This window comes from Ranitomeya imitator, chromosome 5 (assembly GCF_032444005.1).
Source record: "Ranitomeya imitator isolate aRanImi1 chromosome 5, aRanImi1.pri, whole genome shotgun sequence".
Taxonomy (NCBI): Eukaryota; Metazoa; Chordata; class Amphibia; order Anura; family Dendrobatidae; genus Ranitomeya; species Ranitomeya imitator.
The window spans coordinates 494,738,946-494,764,419 of NC_091286.1; the positions used below are offsets into that span (position 1 = coordinate 494,738,946).

At 46.4% G+C, this 25,474-nt stretch overlaps 1 protein-coding gene across 2 annotated transcripts in view; it reads right to left on the reverse strand.

The window, feature by feature from the left end:
* The window catches only part of SMC4 (structural maintenance of chromosomes 4), a 164,155-nt gene that overhangs the window by 73,835 nt on the left and 64,846 nt on the right, over window positions 1–25,474 (reverse strand). For both annotated transcript variants that reach the window (XM_069727413.1, XM_069727414.1), the window contains 2 exons: window positions 11,136–11,286; window positions 395–559 (listed from right to left, as the gene is read on the reverse strand). In XM_069727413.1, the coding sequence (XP_069583514.1) occupies window positions 395–559; window positions 11,136–11,286 (316 nt within the window). The remainder of the gene's footprint in view (window positions 1–394; window positions 560–11,135; window positions 11,287–25,474) is intronic.

The following is a 25,474-nucleotide window of genomic DNA, read 5'->3' on the forward strand; positions in this document are numbered from 1 at the left end:
GTGCAACAAATTATTAAGTTAAGGTTACCTCATTTCTGTCCAGGCCTATTTCATGTTTTTTTTTTTTTTTAAATTCTGTGGAAGCATGGTTGAAAAGCAATGTCCGACCTTCATTTTTTCATTTTCATAGATCTTTTATTTATTATGACTTGTCAGATTCAAGTTATTCCTGTGATCATTGTGGGTTTTTCTGTCATTAAACGAGGGGTACCAACAATTTTGACCACATGTGTATCTCTCTATCCAGTTAAGTGTTGACTAGTTATTGTAGACCTAAGGAGCTTGATACAATTTTTAGTACAGTTCGACAATTATATGTAAATGCATTATTGCAACATTAAAATTAAAAAACTTAAACACAAACATTACATAGGTAAAAATAAAAGTATCAAACCTCCTTTTCCTCTTGTAAACCTTGGGTTTCTTTTTTTAGACTATCCATAACCTCTTTCAACTTTTCTTCCTCCTTTTCTTTTTCCTTTTCCAGAGCTTCCTTTTTTTTACTTGCCTCCTCAATAATCTTCTGGCTATTAGCAGGGACACTTCTTAGTTCTTCCACCTATTGAGAAGGAAATATAATATAACCATTTCATTTTATTAAGTGCGCTATAGAGCAGGAGAAAAAAAAAAAAAAAAAAAAAAAAACACCTCACGCCTAAAAATAAGAGTACAACTTTAAAGGGATAACTAATTTCTCAGCTCACTTCTGCATTGGGAAGGGAGAAGATGTGGAAAAAACTTTGAAGCAGTTAACTGGATTATGCAGAAGCCTGTATTTTACCAATTTTAGGCTAAAATTTCCACAATGAGCATTTGGTGAGCTTTTGACGCTGCGTAAAAAACAAACAAACAGTGTCTTACAGTTCCAGTGAAGTGGATGGGATTTATAGAGATGTGCTTTTGAGCTGCAGAAACAAATCAAAGATGGATTCTTGATACTCAGCATAAAGTCTTTCTTGGAGCCTTCATTGGGGGACACCGGTAACCATGGGTGCATGCTGCTATCACTAGGAGGCTGACAGTAGGCAAAAAAAAAAGTTAGCTCCTCCTCAGCAGTATACACCCACCGACAGACACACAGCTTTTCAGTTAGTGAAAAAGCAGTAGGAGAAGCAGCAACCATAGAAACCAAAACATCAAACCACCAGGCTCAACCGAAGGCACAAGCACAAAACAAGGAGGGTGCTGTGTCCCCCAATGAAGGCTTTAAGAAAAAGATTTTACAGTGAGTACCAACAATCTTTTTTTAAATCGCTTCATTGGGGTATATAGGCAACCATTGTACATCCTAAAGGAGGGAATAAAAACTTTTGAAAACTCAGGTCGGATGACGGACAACCACCTTCTGCAATACCTTTTTTCCCAGGCTGGCATCCGCCAATGCGTAGGTATGAATTTGGTAAAATCTTGCAAAAGAGTGAAGGTGGAGTGAGACCTTGCTTTTGGAGGGGGTGGTCTATAGTTGTCCTGATATGCCTCCAAGAATGCCGAACAAGTCCAGCGAGCTATGGTAGATTTAGAGGCTGAGAGAGCCTTATGACAACCCTCATAAATCACTAACCTAGTCAGAGTGCAGAAAGGTAGCTGTCCAAGAGAGGTAGAAGTGAAGAGCTCTGACCAAATCCAGCTTGTGGAGACCATTAAAGGGAATAAACTGGGGAATGGCAAATGGAAGGCAGGACAATATCCTCATTGATGTGGAAAGAGGAAAAGTACTTTCGGAAGGAACCTGAGAACGACCTTTTCCTGATGGATAATGAGAAAAGAAGAACGACATGAAAGAGCCAATAGCTCCAAAACACATAAGATAGACGTGATAGCCACCAAGAAAGCAACATTCCAGGAAAAAAGGGACGATGTAATGTCCTAGATGGGCTTGAATGGATACTGTTGAAGGACAGATGGAACCAAATTAAGGTCCCATGGATCTTCTGGAAGCTGATAAGGTGGAGCCAGATGAGCAATGCCCTTAAGGAAGGTCATGACTTGAGGCCGGGACGCCAGATCCTTCTGAAACAGAATCGAGAGGGTGGAAACTTGACCCTTAAGCGTGCTAAGGGAAAGCTTAGAGTCGAGGAAGACTGGAGAAAAGCTAGTATGGTTGTTCGTAAAAAGGACATGAGGGGGAGAGAGACTGACTGTCTTCATACCAAAGAAAATAGGCCCTCTGGATCCAATGATAAATGCGAGACGACACTGATCATGGTCTGTATGACCTGAGGTGAAAACCCTGTTTCCTTTAGAACGGCGGCCTCAACAGCCATGCTATTGAACAAATGAGGATACAGATGGAAGGGGACCCTGTGAAAAGGAGGCTCTGACAGTCAAAAATTTCCAGAGGGTGTCTGTGAGCATGTTTACTAGGTCTGAATATCTGGCCCATCTGGGCCAGTCTGGAACCGCCAGAATTATGGGTACTCCCTCTGACTTGATGTTCTTGACAACCCTTGGAATTCAGGGGAGGTGCGGAAGGATATTAGAAAGGCGAAAGAAAGACCAAGATAGGATCAGTGCGTCCTGACCGATCGGTGGACCTGACTATGAAGTGGGGCACCTTGGCGTTCATCCGAGATGCCATCAGATCTACGTCAGAAGATTGGAATAGAAACAGGAAAAACGTTCTTGGGAAGGAACAAGAACGATGACTCTTGCGTGGAGGAGAGAGGATATGGCTTGAAAGAAACCAGGGATCTGAGCTGTAAGTATTGGCGGGCGAGACATGAAGAACTTGTTTCCGGAGGGAAGGGAGATGAAAAGAGGGATTTTGGTACTTACCGTAAAATCTTTCTTGGAGCCTTCATTGGGGGACACAGGTTACCATGGGTGTATGCTGCTGTCGCTAGGAAGCTGACACTATGCAAATAAGGAAAAGTTAACTCCTCGGCAGTATACACCCTCCGACATGCACAATCCAACTCAGTTGGTGCTTAAGCATTTGTAGGAGTAAGTATAAAGAACTCAACCTATGATCAACCCAAAACAACAGCACGTTGGACAACACGGTACAACAAAGGGAGGGTGCTGTGATGCCCAATGAAGGCTTCAAGAAAGATTTTACGTTAAGTACCAAAAATCCCTCTTTCTTTCTCGCTTCATTGGGGGACACAGGTTACCATGGGATGTCCAAAAGCCATCCCAAGGGTGGGAAAAATAGAGAAAGGAAGACTTAGGTTGACCGGTGGGAAACCGCCGCCTTCAGTATCTTGATACCCAGGCCTGCGTCCGCAGAAGCCTGAGTATGCACCTTGTTAAACCGTACGAAAGTGTGAAGAGACGACCAAGTTGCGGCTTTGCAAACCTGCAAAGCCGAGGTCTGGTGATGAATGGCCCAGGAAGCTCCCACAGCCCGAGTAGAGTGAGCCCTCACCCCCGGAGGAGGCTGTTTATCTTGAAGGTAGTATGCCTCCAGAACCGCCGATCGAATCCAACAACCAATAGTGGATTTAGAGACGGGGAGCCCCTTCCGATGACCTTCAGAGACGACAAACAGAGGATCGGACTGGTGAAAGGAAGCAGTTCTGGTAGGATAGACCCAGATAGCCCTGACCAAATCAAGCTTGTGGAGAGATTTCTCCAAGGGATGAAGCGGGGAAGGGCACAAGGAAGGAAGGACGATGTATTCGTTAATGTGAAAAGCCAAACCTACTTTTGGTAAAAAGGAAGGAACAGGCCAAAGGACTACCTTATCCTGATGCAGAATCAGAAAAGGAGAACGACAGGACAATGCCGCCAACTTGGAGACGCTTCTAATAGAGTTGATGGCGACCAGGAAGGTCACTTTCCATGAAAGAAGGGAAAAGGAAATGTCCTGGATTGATCCAAAAAGGCGCATACTGGAGGGCACAAGAAAAAGGTTGAGATCCAATGGCTCGACCGGGAAATAGTAAGGAGGTGCTATGTGGGCAACACCTTGGAGGAAGTTCCTGACCTAGGGAAGGGAAGCCAGGTCCCTTTGGAAAAGGATGGACAGGGGGAAACCTGGCCCTTTAAAGTACTTAAAGGCCAGAATCGAGACCCACTTGAAGGAAGTGAAGGACTGAAGGAAGGGAAAAAACTATAGGGAACAAACTGTTGTCATTGCACCATCGGAAAAAGGCCTTTTAACATCTATGACAGATTCGTGAAGATGCCGGTTTCCTAGCTTTTATCATGGTCTGTATGACGCTATGAGAAAAACCCGAGTCCCTTAGGACCGCGGCCTCAACGGCCATACCATTAAATTCAGAGACAGAGAATTCGGGTGGAAGAGGGGCCCCTGCGATAAAAGATCCAGACGTTCTAGGAGTCTCCAGGGGACATCCGACAGAATGTTCACTAGCTCCGCGTACCAGGCCCTCCGAGGCCAATCTGGAGCTATTAAGAGAACGGGGACCCCCTCTTACCTTTTTTACGACCCTTGGGATCAAGGGAAGAGGCAATAACAAAAAGGGCATGTGGAACTGGGCCTACGGGATCACAAGGGCGTCGTAACCGACGGCCATCGGGTCCCAAGACCTGGATACATACTGGGGAACCTTGTGGTTTGTTCGGGAGGCCATTAGGTCAACGTCCGGAACTCCCCACCTGACAAATTTGGCTGAAGACTGTGGGGTGGAGAGACCATTCGCCTGACACGAGGCCCTGATGGCTGAGAAAGTCGACTTCCCAATTGTCCATCACCCCTGGAATGTGGACAGCTGAGATGGCGGGAACGTGGTTCACACCATAGAATCGTTGCCACCTCCCTCATGATCTGCTTGCTGCAAATCCCGCCCTGGTGGTTTATGTAAGCCACAGCCATGGCGTTGTCTGACTGAATGCGGACCGGATTTCCCACGAGGAGGAGCTGCCAGCAGAGGAGGGCGAGGAAGATCGCCCTGATCTCCAAGAGATTGATCGGGAGAAGGGTCTCAAACATTCCAGCGACCGTGCGCTGTGCGATGGAGAAAGACCGCACCCCACCCCACCCCTGAAGACTGGCGTCGGTGGTGATGACTTGCCAGCGGAGGGGGAGAAATTACCTCCCTGGCAGAATGGAGGTGGAAAGCGTCCACCAAGTGAGAGACTGCCTCACATTCAGAGGGCGAATCATGGAAAGTGGGTTCCTGTCCCAGGCAGACAGAAGAGCCAGCTGGAGAGGGCGAGAGTGGAACTGAGCATAAGGAACTGCTTCCATGGAAGCGACCATCTTCCCTAATACTCTCATGCAGAGCCGTAGATGAAGAGGAACAGGGTGCTTTAAGGCTTTGATGCCCTGTCGGAGAGAGGAACTTCTCCTTCGGGAGGACCACCCGAGCTTTAATGGTGTTGAATTCCATGCCCAGGAACGCGAGACGCTGAGTTGGAATCAAGGTCGACTTGTCCTTGTTGATCACCCAACCGAGGCGGGTCAGCGTGTCCAGAGTGATCTGGAGGCTCTGGTCGCAGTCCCGGCGAGACGAACCCTTGACCAGAAGGTCGTCGATAGGGGATTATGAGGATCCCCTTTGAACGAAGGATGGCCATGACCGCTGCCATTACTTTCGTAAATTAATAGTAAGAGACCTAGCACTCAACTTTAGGTAAGATGCAGCATGAAAAATTTATTGTAGTAATTACAGGAAAACGTTTTGGTCAATTGTGACCTTCATCAGTTACAGGAGGTTATTAAATAAAAGCCGGTAACGGGAATTATAATCGCTGCACGATAATATCAAAATTAGTTCGGCATACACCGCGTCGGAGAGCACTGCAGCTCCAGGAATCTTCCTATTTGCTCATAGCAGGTTTGCGTACAACAACCACGCTGAACTAGTTTTGATATTTGATCGTGCAGCGATTACAATTCCCGTTACCGGCTTTTATTTAATAACCTCCTGTAACTGATGAAGGTCACAATTGACCGAAACCTTTTCCTGTATTTACTACAATAAATTTTTCCTGCTGCATCTTACCTAAAGTTGAGTGCTAGGTCTCTTACTATTAATCTATATGGTTTGGGAACCTGTCCTTAGCACCCCTTCTCTAGTAGTGCTTACTGTTAAATTTTCCAATTACTTTCGTAAAGACCCTGGGGGCGGATGCCAGGCCAAACGGGAGAGCTGTAAACTGGTAATGTTGCTCCTGGATTGCGAAACGAAGAAACCTCTGATGCTGCTAACAATTAGGAATATGCAGGTACGCATCCTGAATGTCCACAGAGCACAGATATTCCCCCGGTTCCATGGAAACGATCACCAAGCGCAGAGACTCCATCTTGAAGTGTAGAATCTGAAGGGGGCGGTTCAACTGGGAGATCCAAAACCGGGCGGAGTGAGCTGTCTTTTTTCAGAACCACGAAGCGAGGAGGGAATGGAAGGCCTGAAGAAGCCCTAGGGCATGGGAAGGCTGCTTGGGTGGACAAGAAAGGAAGAAAAGTCTTCCTGGGGGAAAAGAAAATTCTATTTTGTAGCCTGATGTGACGATCTCCCTGACCCAGGCGTCGTCGACCACCGATAGCCAAGCCTCCGTGAACAGAAGAAGCCTGCCTCCCACCCTGGAAAGATTTCCAGGTGGGGGTGACCTGTCATTTTGAAGAAAATCTGTGACTGCGAGATCCGGAGGGTTTAGAGGAGCGGCTCTTAGACCTCCAGTGAGGGGTAGGCCTGAAGGAAGGTTTTCTTCGTTCCACCTGAGCGGAAGAACAGTCCTGCTGGGACGAACTGCCTGAGGAAGAGAAAGGCCGGAAGGGCCGAAAGGACTGGGGTCCCCTTCTATTGAAGGGGGACTTAGGCTTGGATTGAGGGAGAGAGGTGCTCTCTCCACCTGTAGCGTCCGAGATGATCTGGTCCAGCTTTGTGCCAAAGAGGCGGGAGCCCTGGAACGGAAGGCCAGTGAGAGAATTTTTAGAAGCGGGGTCTGCATTCCACGCCTTCGGCCAAAGTACACGGCGAATGGCAATGATACTGCTGTTTGCTCTTGCAGAGCAAGCAGCTGCATCCAAGGAGGCATTTAAGAGATATTTCCCTGCGTGTGCAATCTGGTCCGCTAAATCAGCTAGTTCCTCCGAAGGAGCCGAAGTTACGATGCCCCTGCAAAGTATCTTGGGGCAGGCAGACACAGCCACCTAAGAGGAGGCGAAATTTGGGCAGAGAGGCGCCAGACGCCTCAAAGGCTGATTGGGTTAAAGCCTCAATTTGCCTGTCCGTAGCGTCATTAAGAGACGCCACATCGGGGATAGACAGAACTGTCTGCGAGGATGGACGAGAGACAGGCGGGTCTACCTTAGGGGAATCGGACCATTAGCTGACAAGATCTGGACTAAAGGGGTACAAAATATCCAGACGCTTTCTTCCTGAAAAACGTTTTCCGGGTTGTTCCCAGTGTCTCGAGGTAGTATTCTCAAACTCTTTGTGATTGGGAAAAACTCTGGAGGGCCGTTTCACCCGTTTGAATGAAACCGAGTCCTCCTCAAGTTCGAGGGTTTGAATAATAAACAAAATAAGGCTATCTACCATATCCTGCATCTGAGGACTGATCTGCATCTGAATCAAACTCCGAATCAGAAAATACATCCGACCCAACGTCTGCCTCTGAGGAGGGGGAACGGGTGGAGAGGGATATTCTAGATGGCACTGCAGGGTCCGGAGAGCTGGATGAGGAGCTAGACAGAGTCCTCTTCCTGGATCCTTTCTCTAATCTGACCCTGTGCGGGTCGTGGTCAGGTGCGTGCGAATCGCCGTGGGAGGCGTTCATGGCACTGGTGGCAGAAGATAGAAGTGGCATGCGTTCCAGGACCTGTACCAGGGACTGGGACACCTTTGTCAGGTCTGAGACTGACAACAGCCCACTCTGGGGGAGTGCACTTATCCCGAGTATTAGGAACTTCCTGAGGGACACAAATGGTGGAAGGACTGCAGGACAGACAGAAAGGCGATAGCTGGCCTGAAGCCCACTTTCTCTTACAGCGGGCACAAGCATAATGGGTCACCGTGGTATTGTAGCCGGAGGCCTGTGTGGGGTTGGGCATAGGTAGAGCCTGAGTGAAGACTGCAGCAGAACGCTATAAAAGCGATACTGCTTAAGAGAGTAAAGCCGTTGAAGGAGGCCAGGGAATGCATGCAGAGCCTACCAGACACCCAGCGATTTGCAGAGGCAGCGCAGGTAGCTGTGTCCCCCCTCTGAATCCTGAAGGAGCCCGGTGCCAACATAGACGCAGTACTCTGGCCATGCGACGCGCTGGAGTGAGCGGTGGGCAGGGTAGAGCTGTATTCGGGCGCGCAGAAAGAGGGGCGTACCCGGGAAAGAGAAACCAGCGTCCTGATAGGCTGACATGGCGTGCCGGTGTGAGAGATCCAGGGCAAGCACATAGCAGAGGGGGTGTGCCTGGAGCTGGAAAAAAGATCTGCAAGATGCCGGGAACCGCGCGATTGTAAAGAAAAGTGTGCGAAATTTGAAAAGATGTGTGACCGGTGAGCGCTGCTGTGGGGAGAGGAGGGAAGGGAGGGGGAAGTGGGCTCCTGTCCCATATCGCTACCTTGCTTGAATCCGGCTCATTCTTGCTTGAGGATCGCGTCAGAATCCCTCGGAGAGGAAGAGGGTCCTAGGAAAAAGATCCTCCTTCCTGCACCGTCTCAGGACGGTGCAGAAGACGGCGTCAACCACTTACGAGAAGGGGGGAGGTCACCACAGTCTTCCTCTCAGCCCTCTCCGAGGAGAGGGGTGAGGAGGGGAAAAGGCGAGGACTGGCCACCAAGAAGTCACCCTGAAACACCCATAAGGGTGACAGGGAACAAAGTCCTGCCAGCGGGTCCGAGAGTGGACTGAGTTGGATTGTGCCTGTCAGAGGGTGTATACTGCCGAGGAGGAGTTAACTTTCTTATTTGCATAGTGTCAGCCTCCTAGCGACAGCAGCATACACCCATGGTAACCTGTGTCCCCCAATGAAGCGAGAAAGAAACTCTTTTGTAGCTGGAAGTCACCATTTCTCTAACCCCGGCATCGTCAACTACCTACAGCCCGAAAGAGAAGACAACGGCCGCCCACCCTGGGAAGTCCCAGGTGGTGATGACCAGTCTTGCTGAAGAAAATCTGTTGGATCGGGACACGGAGGACTTAGAGGGACGACTTCTGGGACACCAAATGATGGCTTAGGTCTCTCCCGCTGGGCAGGGGGACGGTCCAGCTGGGAAGAGTTCCCCAGGAAGGAGAAGTGTCAAAAGGGACGAAATTGAAGAGAACATCTACTTGGAAATGGGCATTTGGGCTTGGGTTGTGGAAGGGAGGTGCTTTTATCCCTGTAGCATGAGAAATTTTCCAATCTAATTTGGTGTCAAAAAGCCTTGCCCCGTGAAAAGGAAGATTGGTAAGTAACTTCTTAGAGGTTGAATCCGCAAGCGTGCCAGGCCTTGAGTCAGAGAACTCTCAGAACCGCGACGATATTACTATTAACGCATGCAGAGCAGCTAGCAGTGTCTAAGGACGCAATGAGCAGAAACTTTCCTTCGTGAGTGATCTGGTCCGCTAGGTCAGCCAGCTCGTCAGGGGGAAGCAGATGATCGTATGCCCTGTTGAAGAAGTTGTACCCACAGCCTGGAAAACAGATTTGGCTAAAGCCTTAACCAGCCTGTCAGCGGAGTCCTTAAGGTATGAGCTGTTGGGAAGGGACAGTCTTATGGCAGAGCAGAGCCTAAATCATAACTGCTCATTTAAATTTTCGGCTATGCATACAATAGGTCAGAGCATAGTGCGCAGACACGTGCCGGCGATTTCGCCAGGCTATGTGGATGACACAGGAGGCGCCATCCATGCCTATTACAGGAGGAAGACGGCTATTAACAACTGGGAGGAGGGTTAGAGAAGCTGGGAGGAGGGATGGAAACCACAGAAACCATGCCCATTGAACTGACAGGATTAACAAACAGCACAGGAGAACATCAAATTTTATTGGGAGATATACAAGGGGAGTCAGGGAGTTCTATAACCATTGATGGACTGCAGCATAGGCGCTGATTAAGGTCATAAGTTTTAGTTGACACAAGACAAAAATTCCCTTTAAGAACCTTTTTTTATTTCTCCCTTGACAGACATGTGAGGGCCTGTTTTTTGCATGACAAATTGTAGTTTTGATTGGCACCATTCATCTTACTTAAATGTACTGAAAGGAGTTGAAAAAAAAAAATAGGGGAAAAAAAAATGCATTTCCACCATTGTTTTCAGCAAACAAAATTGTGCACTAAAAACTATGTGAAAGTCGAATTACGGAGATACCAAACATGCATCGATTTTTCTAGTCCGGGAAAAAAAAACACAAATATCTCTCTCTCAGCGACCAAAAAAACGTAATTTTGGCGTTTTGGATTTTTTTTTCTTTATCGCAACACAGTTTAGCGATCAGGTTAATCCTTTTTTTTTTTTTTGATAGGTCGGGCGATTCTGAACGCGGCGATACCAAATATGTGTAGGTTTGATTTTTCTTTATTGTTTTATTTTGAACGGGGCAAAAGGGGGGGGCAAAAGGGGGGGGCGGGTGATTTAAACTTACATATTCTTTTATTTTTTCATATTTTTTTTTAAACTTTTTTTTTTTTTTTACCTTTGCCATGCTTCAATAGGAGGCTAGAAGCTGGCATAGCCTGATCGGCTCTGCTACATATCGCTCAGATGGCTCCTATGTAGAACTGCTACACTGCTATCTCAATCCGGCATCATCAACCTTAGAGGTCTTCAGTAGACTTCTGGTTGTCATGCCGACGTATGATCACATGACGGGGGTCAGTGGTGCGTGTATTTCCAGCCCGATGGTCGGAAGCGCTAGTTAAATGCCACTGTCAGTCTGACAGCGGCATTTAACTAGTTAATAGCGCCGGATGGATCGCAAATCCATCCGCCGCTATTGCAGGCACATGTCAGCTGTACAAAACAGCTGACATGTCCCGGCTTTGATGCGTACCATTCAGTCCTTGGACAGAAAGGTGTTAACAGTCGCAACAGGAACTCTGCTTTAGACAAGGATGTTAGAGACTGATGCCGGCTGTATAACTGTAATGGGCATCAACCTTGAGTGGAGGGAGCTCAGCTCTTAAAGCCCTCTGTACACATACAGACCTTTTTCCAGGACAATAATTCACATGCTAATGCGAGATGAGGTTAATATTTGGAAGGAAAAAAAAAAAAAGTGTTTAGTAATCCAAAATTACCTTTTCCTTGTCTTTTTGAAGCTGCTTTTGTAGTTTCTTTACTTTGCTCTTCGCATGCTTCAGCTTCTCACGTACATCAACGTCCTGCAAGTCCAACCGAGTAAATTGTTCTCTATTTTCTTCAATGAATTTGGTGATTTTATTAATCTGCCTTAAAGGGAAAACAATGTTTTATTTAAAAGTAAATCTGCCAGCAGGATTTCACCCCCAAAATATTTATATGTGCATGTAGCCCTTTCAAAGACAAGTGCAGCAACACCTTTAGGATATGTGCACACGTTGCAGGTTTGCCTGTGGATTTTTCTGCACTAAAATCCGCAGGTCTTGGCAAAAGATGTGATGTCACGTCTTGCCCAACCTCCTCTTTTACATTTGTCCAACCCACACTTCATTACACACATAGATAGACAGACAGATAGAGATCGATAGATACATAGATAGACAGAAGGAATAAGATAGATGTAGATAGATATATGGGTAGATAGATATATGGATAGTTAGGCTACTTTTGCACATCAGGTTTTTGCCTTCAGGCACAATCCGGCAAGTTTTGAAAAAAACGGATCCGTTTTTTTTCTGCCGGATCTGCTTTTTTTCCTCAGAGTTGTATTAGTGACCGGATTGCGCCAGATGGCCACATGTTTCATCCATTTTTTGCCGGATCCATAAAAAAAAACAACTTTCCGCCGGACGGAGATAACAAACGCACAGCAACGGATCTGGCAAAAAATGTATGAAACAGATTTGAAATGAATCCGGCCTCAGAATCCGGTTTTTCATGAATTTTTTCCTTTAAAATCATGTACATTTTCCATTCTCTCTCTCTAAAAAACAGATCATTGCATCAGTTTCACTATTTGCAACGGATCAGTTTTTCCACAAATTCACCGTATCCTGCCTGATGGAAACAAACGGATTCATCATTTCACATCTCAGTTTCATACATTTTTCACTGGATCCGTCGCTGGTCGTTTTTTCGCCGGACAGAAAAAACATTCTTCTGTATGTTTTCTCCGTCCGCCGGAAACAGCTTTTCTGAAGGATCCGGCAAAAAAACAGATGAAACATGAGGCCATCAGGCGCAATCCGGCGCTAATACAACTCTGAGAAAAAAACGGATCCCGAGGAAAAAATGGATCCGTTTTTAACAAAACTCACCGGATTGTGCCCGGGCTGAAAGTCACCGGCTTATACTCAAGTCATACCCAGGGTACGGCAGGTGAGGGGGAGCCGGGGCTGTCTAATTATATAATTACCTGCTCCTGGCGCGGTCCCTGCACGTCCCTGGCTTCCCGGTGCCGGCAGCTTCCTTCTGTATAGAGCGGTCACATGGTACCGCTCATTACAGTAATGAATATGCGGCTCCACCTCCCATAAAGGTGGAGCCGCATATTCATTACTGTAATGAGCGGTAACTGTGACCGCTCACTACAGGAAGAAGCTGCGGCACCGGGAAGCAGGGACTGCACAGCGCCAGGAGCAGGCGAGTATAACGAAGAGGGGAGCGCTGCGTGATACTCACCTGCTCCTCGTTTCGGCGCCGCTCCATCTTCAGCAGTGGCGCTCAGGTCAGAGGGCGCGGTGACGTAGTTAGTGCCTCAGCCTGAACGTCAGTGCTGAAGATGGAGCGGCGCCGGAACGATCAGCATGTGAATATTGAAAGCGCCGGGACCTGAGCGACGGAGAGGTGAGTATGTGATTTTTTTTTTTAAATCTCAGCAAATGGGGCAAGTGTCTATATGGAGCATCTATGGGGCCATAACGTTTGTGCAGCACTATATGGGGCAAGTGTCTGTATGGGGCCATAATCAATGCTTGTGCAGCACTATATGGGGCAAATATCTTTATAGAGCATCTTATGGGGCCATAATCAGATATGTCTATGGAGCATCTTATGGGGCCATTATTAACCTTTGCTAGCGTTGCTCGCGCCGCACAACGGGTGCAGCGGATGCATTCTCCGGCGCATCCGCTGCCCCATTGTGAGGTACGGGGAGGTGGGGGCGGAGTTCCGGCCGCGCATGCACGGTCGGAAAAAGCGGTCCGTCTGGAGCAAAAAACGTTACATTTAACGCTTTTTGCTCCCGGCGGTCCGCCACAACACGCTGCAACCGTCGTGTATTAATACGTCGCAATGCGTCGGTAATGTTACTCTATGGGGCAAAAACGCATCCTGCAAACAACTTTGCAGGATGCGTTTTTTCCCTAAACAACGCGTTGCGACGTATTAAAAAAAAACGCCATCCTAGAGTAGTGAAAGAGTTAAAAAAAATAAAAATTAAAAATAAAGATATCCAGAATAAAAGTATTTTATTATTCTTAATTTAACCATACTTACCATACTTGATCGCCTGCAAAAAAACGTAAAATAAACCGTATACTCCCTTGTCCGACGCAGTCCAATTAATTACGAGTGTCCCACATCGATCTCCCCTATAGAACAGTGACATCAGGTGATGTCACTGCTCTATAGGACCCTCAGTGACACACTGACAGGAGACAATGGCTCCTGCAGTGCATCACTGAGGTTACCTTAGTTCCCTGGTCTCACTTTATTGCATTGCTGTGTGGGAACTTTCTCACACAGCAGTGCCACAAGTGAGACTAGGGACTATTTTTTACAGTGGCGGAGGAATACAGTGTGGAAGGATACCTTCCGTCATTGTATTCCTGGAGCCCCTAGAGAGCGGTCGCATCAGCTGATGCTGCTGCTCTCCACGGGAGATCGTCGTGGGACACTCGTTTTTATTGGATTTCTGCAGATCAGGGAGTAAAGTGTTTGTTTATTATTTTAATATTTGTTACAGGTGACACTGGCTTCGGAGATCAAAGTGCAAGTGATGGTGAGTATGTACTCTATGTTATACAATGCCTACAAGTAGTATTCAACCCCCTGAAGATTTAGCAGGTTTAATAAGATGCAAATAAGTTAGAGCCTTCAAACTTCAAAACAAGAGCAGGATTTATTAACAGATGCATAAATCTTACAAATCAAAAAGTTTTGTTGCTCAGTTAAATTTTAAACATAAAAGTGTTGGTCAATTATTATTCAACCCCTAGGTTTAATATTTTGTGGAATAACCTTTGTTTGCAATTACAGCTAATAATCGTCTTTTATAAGACCTGATCAGGCCGGCACAGGTCTCTGGAGTTATCTTGGCCCACTCCTCCATGCAGATCTTCTCCAAGTTATCTAGGTTCTTTGGGTGTCTCATGTGGACTTTAATCTTGAGCTCCTTGCACAAGTTTTCAATTGGGTTAAGGTCAGGAGACTGACTAGGCCACTGCAACACCTTGATTTTTTGCTTCTTGAACCAGGCCTTGGTTTTCTTGGCTGTGTGCTTTGGGTCGTTGTCTTGTTGGAAGATGAAATGACGACCCATCTTAAGATCCTTGATGGAGGAGCGGAGGTTCTTGGCCAAAATCTCCAGGTAGGCCGTGCTATCCATCTTCCCATGGATACGGACCAGATGGCCAGGCCCCTTGGCTGAGAAACAGCCCCACAGCATGATGCTGCCACCACCATGCTTGACTGTAGGGATGGTATTCTTGGGGTCGTATGCAGTGCCATCCAGTCTCCAAACGTCACGTGTGTGGTTGGCACCAAAGATCTCGATCTTGGTCTCATCAGACCAGAGAACCTTGAACCAGTCAGTCTCAAAGTCCTCCAAGTGATCATGAGCAAACTGTAGACGAGCCTTGACATGACGCTTTGAAAGTAAAGGTACCTTACGGGCTCGTCTGGAACGGAGACCATTGCGGTGGAGTACGTTACTTATGGTATTGACTGAAACCAATGTCCCCACTGCCATGAGATCTTCCCGGAGCTCCTTCCTTGTTGTCCTTGGGTTAGCCTTGACTCTTCGGACAAGCCTGGCCTCGGCACGGGAGGAAACTTTCAAAGGCTGTCCAGGCCGTGGAAGGCTAACAGTAGTTCCATAAGCCTTCCACTTCCGGATAATGCTCCCAACAGTGGAGACAGGTAGGCCCAACTCCTTGGAAAGGGTTTTGTACCCCTTGCCAGCCTTGTGACCCTCCACGATCTTGTCTCTGATGGCCTTGGAATGCTCCTTTGTCTTTCCCATGTTGACCATGTATGAGTGCTGTTCACAAGTTTGGGGAGGGTCTTAAATAGTCAGAAAAGGCTGGAAAAAGAGATAATTAATCCAAACATGTGAAGCTCATTGTTCTTTGTGCCTGAACTACTTAATACTTTAGGTGAACCAAACAGAATTCTGGTGGGTTGAGGGGTTGAATAATAAATGACCCTCTGAAAAGACTTTTCACAATTTAAAAAAAAAATAAACAAAGAAATAACATTTTTTTGCTGCAGTGCATTTCACACTTCCAGGCTGATCTACAGTCCAAATGTCACAATGCCAAGTTAATTCCAAATGTGTAAACCTGCTAAATCTGCAGGGGGTTGAATACTACTTGTAGGCACTGTATGCACTCTATGTTTGTTATATGCACTCTATGTTTGTTATATGCACTCTATGTTTGTTATATGCACTCTATGTTTGTTATATGCACTCTATGTTTGTTATATGCACTCTGTTATACAGTATGTATGTATGAATGTAATGTATGAAGGATGTAGTACGTATGTAGTACGTATGTATGTTGTTGTTGTTTTTACATTCAACACATTAGCCGCATGATGGGACTACTACTGTCCCGTCATTGGCTAATGTGTCAATCACTGTCATTGTAGCAGGCATAGCCCGATGGGACTTGTAGTCCCATCGGACGCTGCCTGCACACACACAAAGACCCTTGATGGGCCTGCACAGACCCCCGAGAGTCCCGCACAGACGCCCGCAGGTCTCGCAGACCCCGCCCACACTCTTCCCCCCTCCCGATCTGCAGCGTTTCACCCACAGCTAAACCGCAGATCTTTTTTATATCTGCGGTTTTGCTGGGGAAGTGCCCGACAACGCAAGTCAATGGGTGCAGAAACGCTGCAGTTCCGCACAAAGAATTGACATGCTGCGGAAAAAACAACGCTGCGTTTCCGCGCGTTTTTTTCCGCAGCATGTGCACAGCGGATTTGGTTTTCCATAGGTTTACATGGTACTGTAGACCACATGGAAAACTGCTGCAGATCCGCAGCATCAAAAACACAGTGGATCCACGGTAAAAGTCACAACGTGTGAACATGGCCTTACATGGCCAGTCTCTTCCTGAGAAATCGGTGTTTGAATTGATATGTAGGGGTCTTTGGGAGAACAGAAGCCTATGTCACTGTAACATGATGTAGGCATAAAGACCCCAATTCCAGTGACTTCTCTTTTACTGGGTGCAACAATTGCGATGAAATCCCTGTTTTCTCATCTGCAGATCTAGAAGCAGCTTCATATAACCCTGTCCACACCATTGATTGGCAGCTTTTGGTGTATACTGGATATTAAAGGGAACCTGTCACCCCCCAGGCGTTTGAGGGTATGTGCACACGTCAGGATTTTTTTCCTGACAAAATCCTGGGAATTCTGCCAGAAATTCGCGTTTTTTTTTCGCGCGGATTTCTCACGGATTTTTGGCTTTTTTTTTTTTTCCCCCTGAATGTCAATTTTGCTATGGAATCTGCAAAAAAAATGAGCATGTCCGTTCTTTTTGCAGAATGCGTTTTCTTTGCGGAAAAAAACGCTAACATATGCACAAAAAATGCGGAATGCATTCTAAAAGATAGGATGCATAATGTTAGCGTTTTTTTAGCGGATTTATAGCGTTTTTATAGTGAAATTCCGCAAAAAAAAAAACGCTAAAAATCCGGACGTGTGCACATACCCTTAAACTAAAAGAGCCACCTTGTGTAGCAGTAAGGCTATGTGCACACGTTCAGGATTCTCGCAGAAAATTCCTGAGAAAAACCGGACATTTTCTGCAAGAAATCCACAAGAAAACCGCATGCGTTTTTGCCGCGGTTTTTTCTGGACACTTCCCACTGCATTTTGTAGTGGGAAATCCGCAAAATTAATGAACACGCTGCGTTTCTTTTACCGCGATGCGTTTTTTTCGTGGAAAAAAACGCATCATGTGCACAAAACAAGCGGAATTCATTCTAAAATGATGGGATGCTTATTGTATGCGGTTTTTTTGCGGTTTTATAGCGTTTTTATCTGGGAAAACCCGCGAAAAAACCGCAACGTGTGCACACAGCCTAATGATGCATTCTGACAAGGTGGCTCTTTTAGTTATTGGTGCTGTAAATGCAGAAATACTCAGTTTTGTAATTTGTCCGAAATACCTGTCTTCAATCCTGGAGGCAGGCCTTTCCCCCCGCTGCTGCAGATGCCTCACAGCCATCACTCAAGTCTTCTTGGCGCCGCCTCCTCAGCGCCGTTTTGAAATCTGCCGGCGCCTGCGCTCTTTTGTCATGCCTGGGGCAGGCGCAGTGAGCGCTGCCCGTCTGTCCTCATATGCAGTCTCGCTGACTGCGCCTGTGCGGCCGCCCTGCTTGTGAATCCTAGCCCCTCAGTGTCTTATGATTTATTCACACTGCGGGGCTGGGATTCCTGGGCATGCGCACTGCGACCTGGGTGAGTGGCTTAGACACGCATGGCGCATGCCCAGGAATCCCAGCCCCGCAGTGTGAATAAATCATAAGACACTGAGGGGCTGGGATTCACAAGCAGGGCGGCCGAACAGGCGCAGTCAGCGAGACTGCATATGAGGACAGACGGGCAGCGCTCACTGCGCCTGCCCCAGGCATGACAAAAGAGTGCAGGCGCCAGCATATTTCAAAACAGCACTGAGGAGGCGGCGCCCGGTGCCAAGAAGACTTGAGTGACGGCTGTGAGGCATCTGCAGCAGGGGGGGAAAGGCCTGCCTCCAGGACTGAAGACAGGTATTTCAGACAAATTACAAAACGGATTTCTGCAATTACAGCACCAATAACTAAAAGAGCCACCTTGTCAGACTGCAGCATTACCGCTGCACAAGGTGGCTCTTTTAGTTTCAAACGCCTGAGGGGGCGTGTGTGTGTGACAGGTTCCCTTTAAGATAAAGCTACTGATCAATGAAGGGGACAGGGTTACACAGAGCAATTTGACTAGGTGGCATGAGACAACTAGTCCTCTAGTGATAATCTACTGCTGATAGAACACTGACTATTGAAACAATAACTAGACTAACCAGAATAGCCACAAAAGTACGGAGGACCGTGATCAATCACACAATCTGTAAAGTAGCAACAAACGTCCCCCAACACAGCGGAAAGAATCAATAATTTCTTTATTAACCCCTTCATGACCCAGCCTATTTTGACCTTAAAGACCTTGCCGTTTTTTGCAATTCTGACCAATGTCCCTTTATGACGTAATAACTCAGGAACGCTTCAACGGATCCTAGCGGTTCTGAGATTGTTTTTTCGTGACATATTGGGCTTCATGTTAGTGGTAAATTTAGGTCAATAAATTCGGCGTTTATTTGTGATAAAGACGGAAATTTGGCGAAAATTTTGAAAATTTCGCAATTTTCACATTTTGAATTTTTATTCTGTTAAACCAGAGAGATATGTGACACAAAATAGTTAATAAATAACATTTCCCACATGTTTACTTTACATCAGCACAATTTTGGAAACAAAATTTTTTTTGTTAGGAAGTTATAAGGGTTAAAATTTGACCAGCGATTTGTCATTTTTACAACGAAATTTACAAAACCATTTTTTTTTAGGGACCACCTCACATTTGAAGTCAGTTTGAGGGGTCTATATGGCTGAAAATACCCAAAAGTGACACCATTCTAAAAACTGCACCCCTCAAGGTACTCAAAACCACATTCAAGAAGTTTATTAACCCTTCAGGTGCTTCACAGCAGCAGAAGCAACATGGAAGGAAAAAATGAACATTTAACTTTTTAGTCACAAAAATTATCTTTTAGCAACAATTTTTTTATTTTCCCAATGGTAAAAGGAGAAACTGAACCACAAAAGTTGTTGTCCAATTTGTCCTGAGTACGCTGATACCTCATATGTGGGGGTAAACCACTGTTTGGGCGCACGGCAGGGCTTGGAAGGGAAGGAGCGCCATTTGACTTTTTGAATCAAAAATTGGCTCCACTCTTTAGCGGACACCATGTCGCGTTTGGATAGCTCCTGTGTGCCTAAACATTGGCGCTCCCCCACAAGTGACCCCATTTTGGAAACTAGACCCCCCAAGGAACTTATTTAGATGCCTAGTGAGCACTTTAAACCCTCAGGTGCTTCACAAATTGATCTGTAAAAATAAAAAGTACTTTTTTTTCACAAAAAAATTCTTTTCGCCTCAATTTTTTCATTTTCACATGGGCAGTAGGATAAAATAGATCATAAAATTTGTTGGGCAGTTTCTCCCGAGTACGTCGATACCTCATATGTGGGGGTAAACCACTGTTTGGGCACTCGGCAGGGCTCGGAAGGGAAGGCGCGCCATTTGACTTTTTGAATGGAAAATTAGCTCCAATTGTTAGCGGACACCATGTCGCGTTTGGAGAGCCCCTGTGTGCCTAAACATTGGAGCTCCCCCACAAGTGACCCCATTTTGGAAACTAGACCCCCCAAGGAACTTATCTAGATGCATATTGAGCACTTTAAACCCCCAGGTGCTTTACAGAAGTTTATAACGCAGAGCCATGAAAATAAAAAATAATTTTTCTTTCCTCAAAAATGATTTTTTAGCCTGGAATTTCCTATTTTGCCAAGGATAATAGGAGAAATTGGACCCCAAATATTGTTGTCCAGTTTGTCCCGAGTACGCTGATACCCCATATGTGGGGGTAAACCACTGTTTGGGCGCACGGCAGGGCTCGGAAGGGATGGCACGCCATTTGGCTTTTTAAATGGAAAATTAGCTCCAATCATTAGCGGACACCATGTTACGTTTGGAGAGCCCCTGTGTGCCTAAACATTGGAGATCCCCCAGAAATGACACCATTTTGGAAACTAGACCCCCAAAGGAACTAATCTAGATGTGTGGTGAGGACTTTGAACCCCCAAGTGCTTCACAGAAGTTTATAACGCAGAGCCATGAAAATAAAAAAATAAAAAATTATTTTCTCAAAAATTATTTTTTAGCCTGCAATTTTTTATTTTCCCAAGGGTAACAGGAGAAATTTGACCCCAAAAGTTGTTGTCCAGTTTCTCCTGAGTACGCTGATACCCCATATGTGGGGGTAAATCACTGTTTGGGCACATGCCGGGGCTCGGAAGTGAAGTAGTTTTGAAATGCAGACTTTGATGGAATGCTCTGTGGGCGTCACGTTGCGTTTGCAGAGCCCCTGATGTGGCTTAACCCCTTCCCGACCCATGACGCCACGTAGGCGTCATGAAAGTCGGTGCCATTCCGACCCATGACGCCTATGCGGCGTCATGGAAAGATCGCGTCCCTGCAGATCGGGTGAAAGGGTTAACTCCCATTTCACCCGATCTGCAGGGACAGGGGGAGTGGTAGTTTAGCCCAGGGGGGGTGGCTTCACCCCCTCGTGGCTACGATCGCTCTGATTGGCTGTTGAAAGTGAAACTGCCAATCAGAGCGATTTGTAATATTTCACCTATTATAACGGGTGAAATATTACAATCCAGCCATGGCCGATGCTGAAATATCATCGGCCATGGCTGGAAATACTAGTGTGCCCCCACCCCACCACTCCGATCGCCCCCCCACCCCCCCGATCTGGCCGGTACACTGCTCCGGCTCCCCTCCGTCCAGTGCTCCGCTCCCCCCCGTGCTCGTGCCCGCTCCCCCCGTGCTCCAATCACCCCCCCGTGCTCCAATCACCCCCCCTGCATTCCGATCCACCCCCCCCCGTGCTCCGTTCCACCCCCCCGTGCTCCATTCCAGCCCCCCCGTGCTCCGTTCCACGCCCCCCGCGCTCCGTTCCACCCCTCCCGCGCTCCGATTCCCCCCCCCCCGTGCTCCGATCCCCCCCCCCGTGGTCCCCCCCCACCCTATCATACTTACCGATCCAGCCGTGGTCCCGTCCGTCTTCTCCCGGGCGCCGCCATCTTCCGAAATGGCGGGCGCATGCGCAGTGCGCCCGCCGAATCTGCCGGCCGGCAGATTCGTTCCAAAGTGCATTTTGATCACTGAGATATAATCTATCTCAGTGATCAAAATAAAAAAAATAATAAATGACCCCCCCCCCCTTTGTCACCCCCATAGGTAGGGACAATAAAAAAATAAAGAAATTTTTTTTTTTCCACTGTTAGAATAGGGTTAGGGTTAGGGGTAGGGTTAGGGCTAGGGTTAGGGTTAGGGGTAGGGTTAGGGGTAGGGTTAGGGTTAGGGGTAGGGTTAGGGTTAGGGTTAGGGTTAGGGGTAGGGCTAGGGTTAGGGCTAGGGGTAGGGTTAGGGGTAGGGTTAGGGGTAGGGTTAGGGGTAGGGTTAGGGTTTCGGTATGCGCACACATATTCTGGTCCTCTGCGGATTTTTCCGCTGCGGATTTGATAAATCCGCAGTGCTAAACCGCTGCGGATTTATGGCGGATTTACAGCGTTTTTTTCTGCGCATTTCACTGCGGTTTTACAATTGCGATTTTCTATTGGAGCAGTTGTAAAACCGCTGCGGAATCCGCACAAAGAAGTGACATGCTGCGGAATGTAAACCGCTGCGTTTCCGTGCAGTTTTTCTGCAGCATGTGTACAGCGATTTTTGTTTCCCATAGGTTTACATTGAACTGTAAACTCATGGGAAACTGCTGCGGATCCGCAGCGTTTTCCGCAGCGTGTGCACATACCTTTAGAATTAGGCTATGTGCACACGGTGCGGATTTGGCTGCGGATTCGCAGCAGTGTTCCATCAGGTTTACAGTACCATGTAAACATATGAAAAACCAAATCCGCTGTGCCCATGGTGCGGAAAATACCGCGCGGGAACGCTGCGTTGTATTTTCCGCAGCATGTCAATTCTTTGTGCGGATTCCGCAGCGTTTTACACCTGTTCCTCAATAGGAATCCGCAGGTGAAATCCGCACAAAAAACACTGGAAATCCACGGTAAATCCACAGGTAAAACGCAGTGCCTTTTACCCGCAGATTTTTCAAAAATGGTGCGGAAATATCTCACACGAATCCGCAACGTGGGCACATAGCCTTAGGGTTAGGGTTGGAATTAGGGTTGTGGTTAGGGTTAGGGGTGTGTTGGGGTTAGTGTTGTGGTTAGGGGTGTGTTGGGGTTAGGGTTGTGATTAGGATTATGGCTACAGTTGGGATTAGGGTTAGGGGTGTGTTGGGGTTAGTGTTGGAGGTAGAATTGAGGGGTTACCACTGTTTAGGCACATCAGGGGTCTCCAAACGCAACATGGCGCCACCATTGATTCCAGCCAATCTCGTATTCAAAAAGTCAAATGGTGCTCCCTCACTTCCGAGCCCTGACGTGTGCCCAAACAGTGGTTTACCCCCACATATGGGGTACCAGCATACTCAGGACAAACTGCGCAACAATTACTGGGGTCCAATTTCTCCTGTTACCCTTGTGAATCTAAAAAAATGCTTGCTAAAACATAATTTTTGAGGAAAGAAAAATGATTTTTTATTTTCACGGCTCTGCGTTGTAAACGTCTGTGAAGCACTTGGGGGTTCAAAGTGCTCACCACATATCTAGATAAGTTCCTTGGGGGGTCTAGTTTCTAAAATGGGGTCACTTGTGGGGGGTTTCTACTGTTTAGGCACACCAGGGGCTCTGCAAACGCAACGTGACACCCGCAGACCATTCCATCAAAGTCTGCATTTCAAAAGTCACTACTTCCCTTCTGAGCCCCGACGTGTGCCCAAACAGTGGTTTACCCCCACATATGGGGTATCAGCGTACTCAGGAGAAACTGGACAACAACTTTTGGGGTCCAATTTCTCCTGTAACCCTTGGGAAAATAAAAAATTCTGGGCTAAATAATTATTTTTGAGGAAAGAAAACGTATTTATTATTTTCACGGCTCTGCATTATAAACTTCTATGAAGCACTTGGGGGTTCAAAGTGCTCACCACACATCTAGATAAGTTCCTTTGGGGGTCTAGTTTCCAAAATGGGGTCACTTGTGGGGGGTTTCTACTGTTAAGCCACATCAGGGGCTCTGCAAACGCAACGTGACGCCCACAGAGCATTCCATCAAAGTCTGCATTTCAAAACGTCACTACTTCACTTCCGAGCCCCGGCATGTGCCCAAACAGTGATTTACCCCCACATATGGGGTATCAGCGTACTCAGGAGAAACTGGACAACAACTTTTGGGGTCAAATTTCTCCTGTTACCCTTGGGAAAATAAAAAATTGCAGGCTAAAAGATCATTTTTGAGAAAATAATTTTTTTTTTTTATTTTCATGGCTCTGCGTTATAAACTTCTGTGAAGCACTTGGGGGTTCAAAGTCCTCACCACACATCTAGATTAGTTCCTTTGGGGGTCTAGTTTCTAAAATGGTGTCATTTCTGGGGGATCTCCAATGTTTAGGCACACAGGGGCTCTCCAAACGTGACATGGTGTCCGCTAATGATTGGAGCTAATTTTCCATTTAAAAAGCCAAATGGCGTGCCATCCCTTCCGAGCCCTGCCGTGCGCCCAAACAGTGGTTTACCCCCACATATGGGGTATCAGCGTACTCAGGACAAACTGGACAACAATATTTGGGGTCCAATTTCTCCTATTATCCTTGGCAAAATAGGAAATTCCAGGCTAAAAAATCATTTTTGAGGAAAGAAAAATTATTTTTTATTTTCATGGCTCTGCGTTATAAACTTCTGTGAAGCACCTGGGGGTTTAAAGTGCTCAATATGCATCTAGATAAGTTCCTTGGGGGGTCTAGTTTCCAAAATGGGGTCACTTGTGGGGGAGCTCCAATGTTTAGGCACACAGGGGCTCTCCAAACGCGACATGGTGTCCGCTAACAATTGGAGCTAATTTTCCATTCAAAAAGTCAAATGGCACGCCTTCTCTTCCGAGCCCTGCCGAGTGCCCAAACAGTGGTTTACCCCCACATATGAGGTATCGGCGTACTCGGGAGAAATTGCCCAACAAATTTTATGATCCATTTTATCCTACTGCCCATGTGAAAATGAGAAAATTGAGGCGAAAAGAATTTTTTTGTGAAAAAAAATTACTTTTTCATTTTTACAGATCAATTTGTGAAGCACCTGAGGGTTTAAAGTGCTCACTAGGCATCTAAATTAGTTCCTTGGGGGGTCTAGTTTCCAAAATGGGGTCACTTGTGGGGGAGCGCCAATGTTTAGGCACACAGGAGCTATCCAAACGCGACATGGTGTCCGCTAACGATGGAAATAATTTTTCATTCAAAAAGTCAAATGGCGCTCCTTCCCTTCCGAGCCTTACCATGTGCCCAAACAGTGGTTTACCTCCACATGTGAGGTATTGGCGTACTCAGGAGAAATTGCCCAACACATTTTAGGATCCATTTTATCCTGTTGCCCATTTGAAAATGAAAAAATTGAGGCTAAAAGAATTTTTTTGTGAAAAAAAAGTACTTTTTCATTTTTACGGATCAATTTGTGAAGCACCTGGGGGTTCAAAGTGCTCACTATGCATCTAGAGAAGTTCCTTGGGGCGTCTAGTTTCCAAAATGGGGTCACTTGTGGGGGAGCTCCAATTTTTAGGCACACGGGGGCTCTCCAAACGTGACATGGTGTCCGCTAAAGAGTGGAGCCAATTTTTGATTCAAAAAGTCAAATGGCGCTCCTTCCCTTCCAAGCCCTGCCGTGCGCCAAAACAGTGGTTTACCCCCACATATGAGGTATCAGCGTACTCAGGACAAATTGGACAACAACGTTCGTGGTTCAGTTTCTCCTTTTACCATTGGGAAAATAAAAAAATTGTTGCTAAAAGATAGTTTTTGTGACTAAAAAGTTAAATGTTCATTTTTTCCTTCCATGTTGCTTCTGCTGCTGTGAAGCACCTGAAGGGTTAATAAACTTCTTGAATGTGGTTTTGAGTACCTTGAGGGGTGCAGTTTTTAGAATGGTGTCACTTTGGGGTATTTTCAGCCATATAGACCCCTCAAACTGACTTCAAATGTGAGGTGGTCCCTAAAAAAAATGGTTTTGTAAATTTCGTTGTAAAAATGACAAATCGCTGGTCGAATTTTAACCCTTATAACTTCCTAACAAAAAAAAATTTTGTTTCCAAAATTGTGCTGATGTAAAGTAAACATGTGGGAAATGTTATTTATTAACTATTTTGTGTCACATATCTCTCTGGTTTAACAGAATAAAAATTCAAAATGTGAAAATTGCGAAATTTTCAAAATTTTCGCCAAATTTCCGTGTTTATCACAAATAAATGCAGAATTTATTGACCTAAATTTACCACTAACATGAAGCCCAATATGTCACGAAAAAACAATCTCAGAACCGCTAG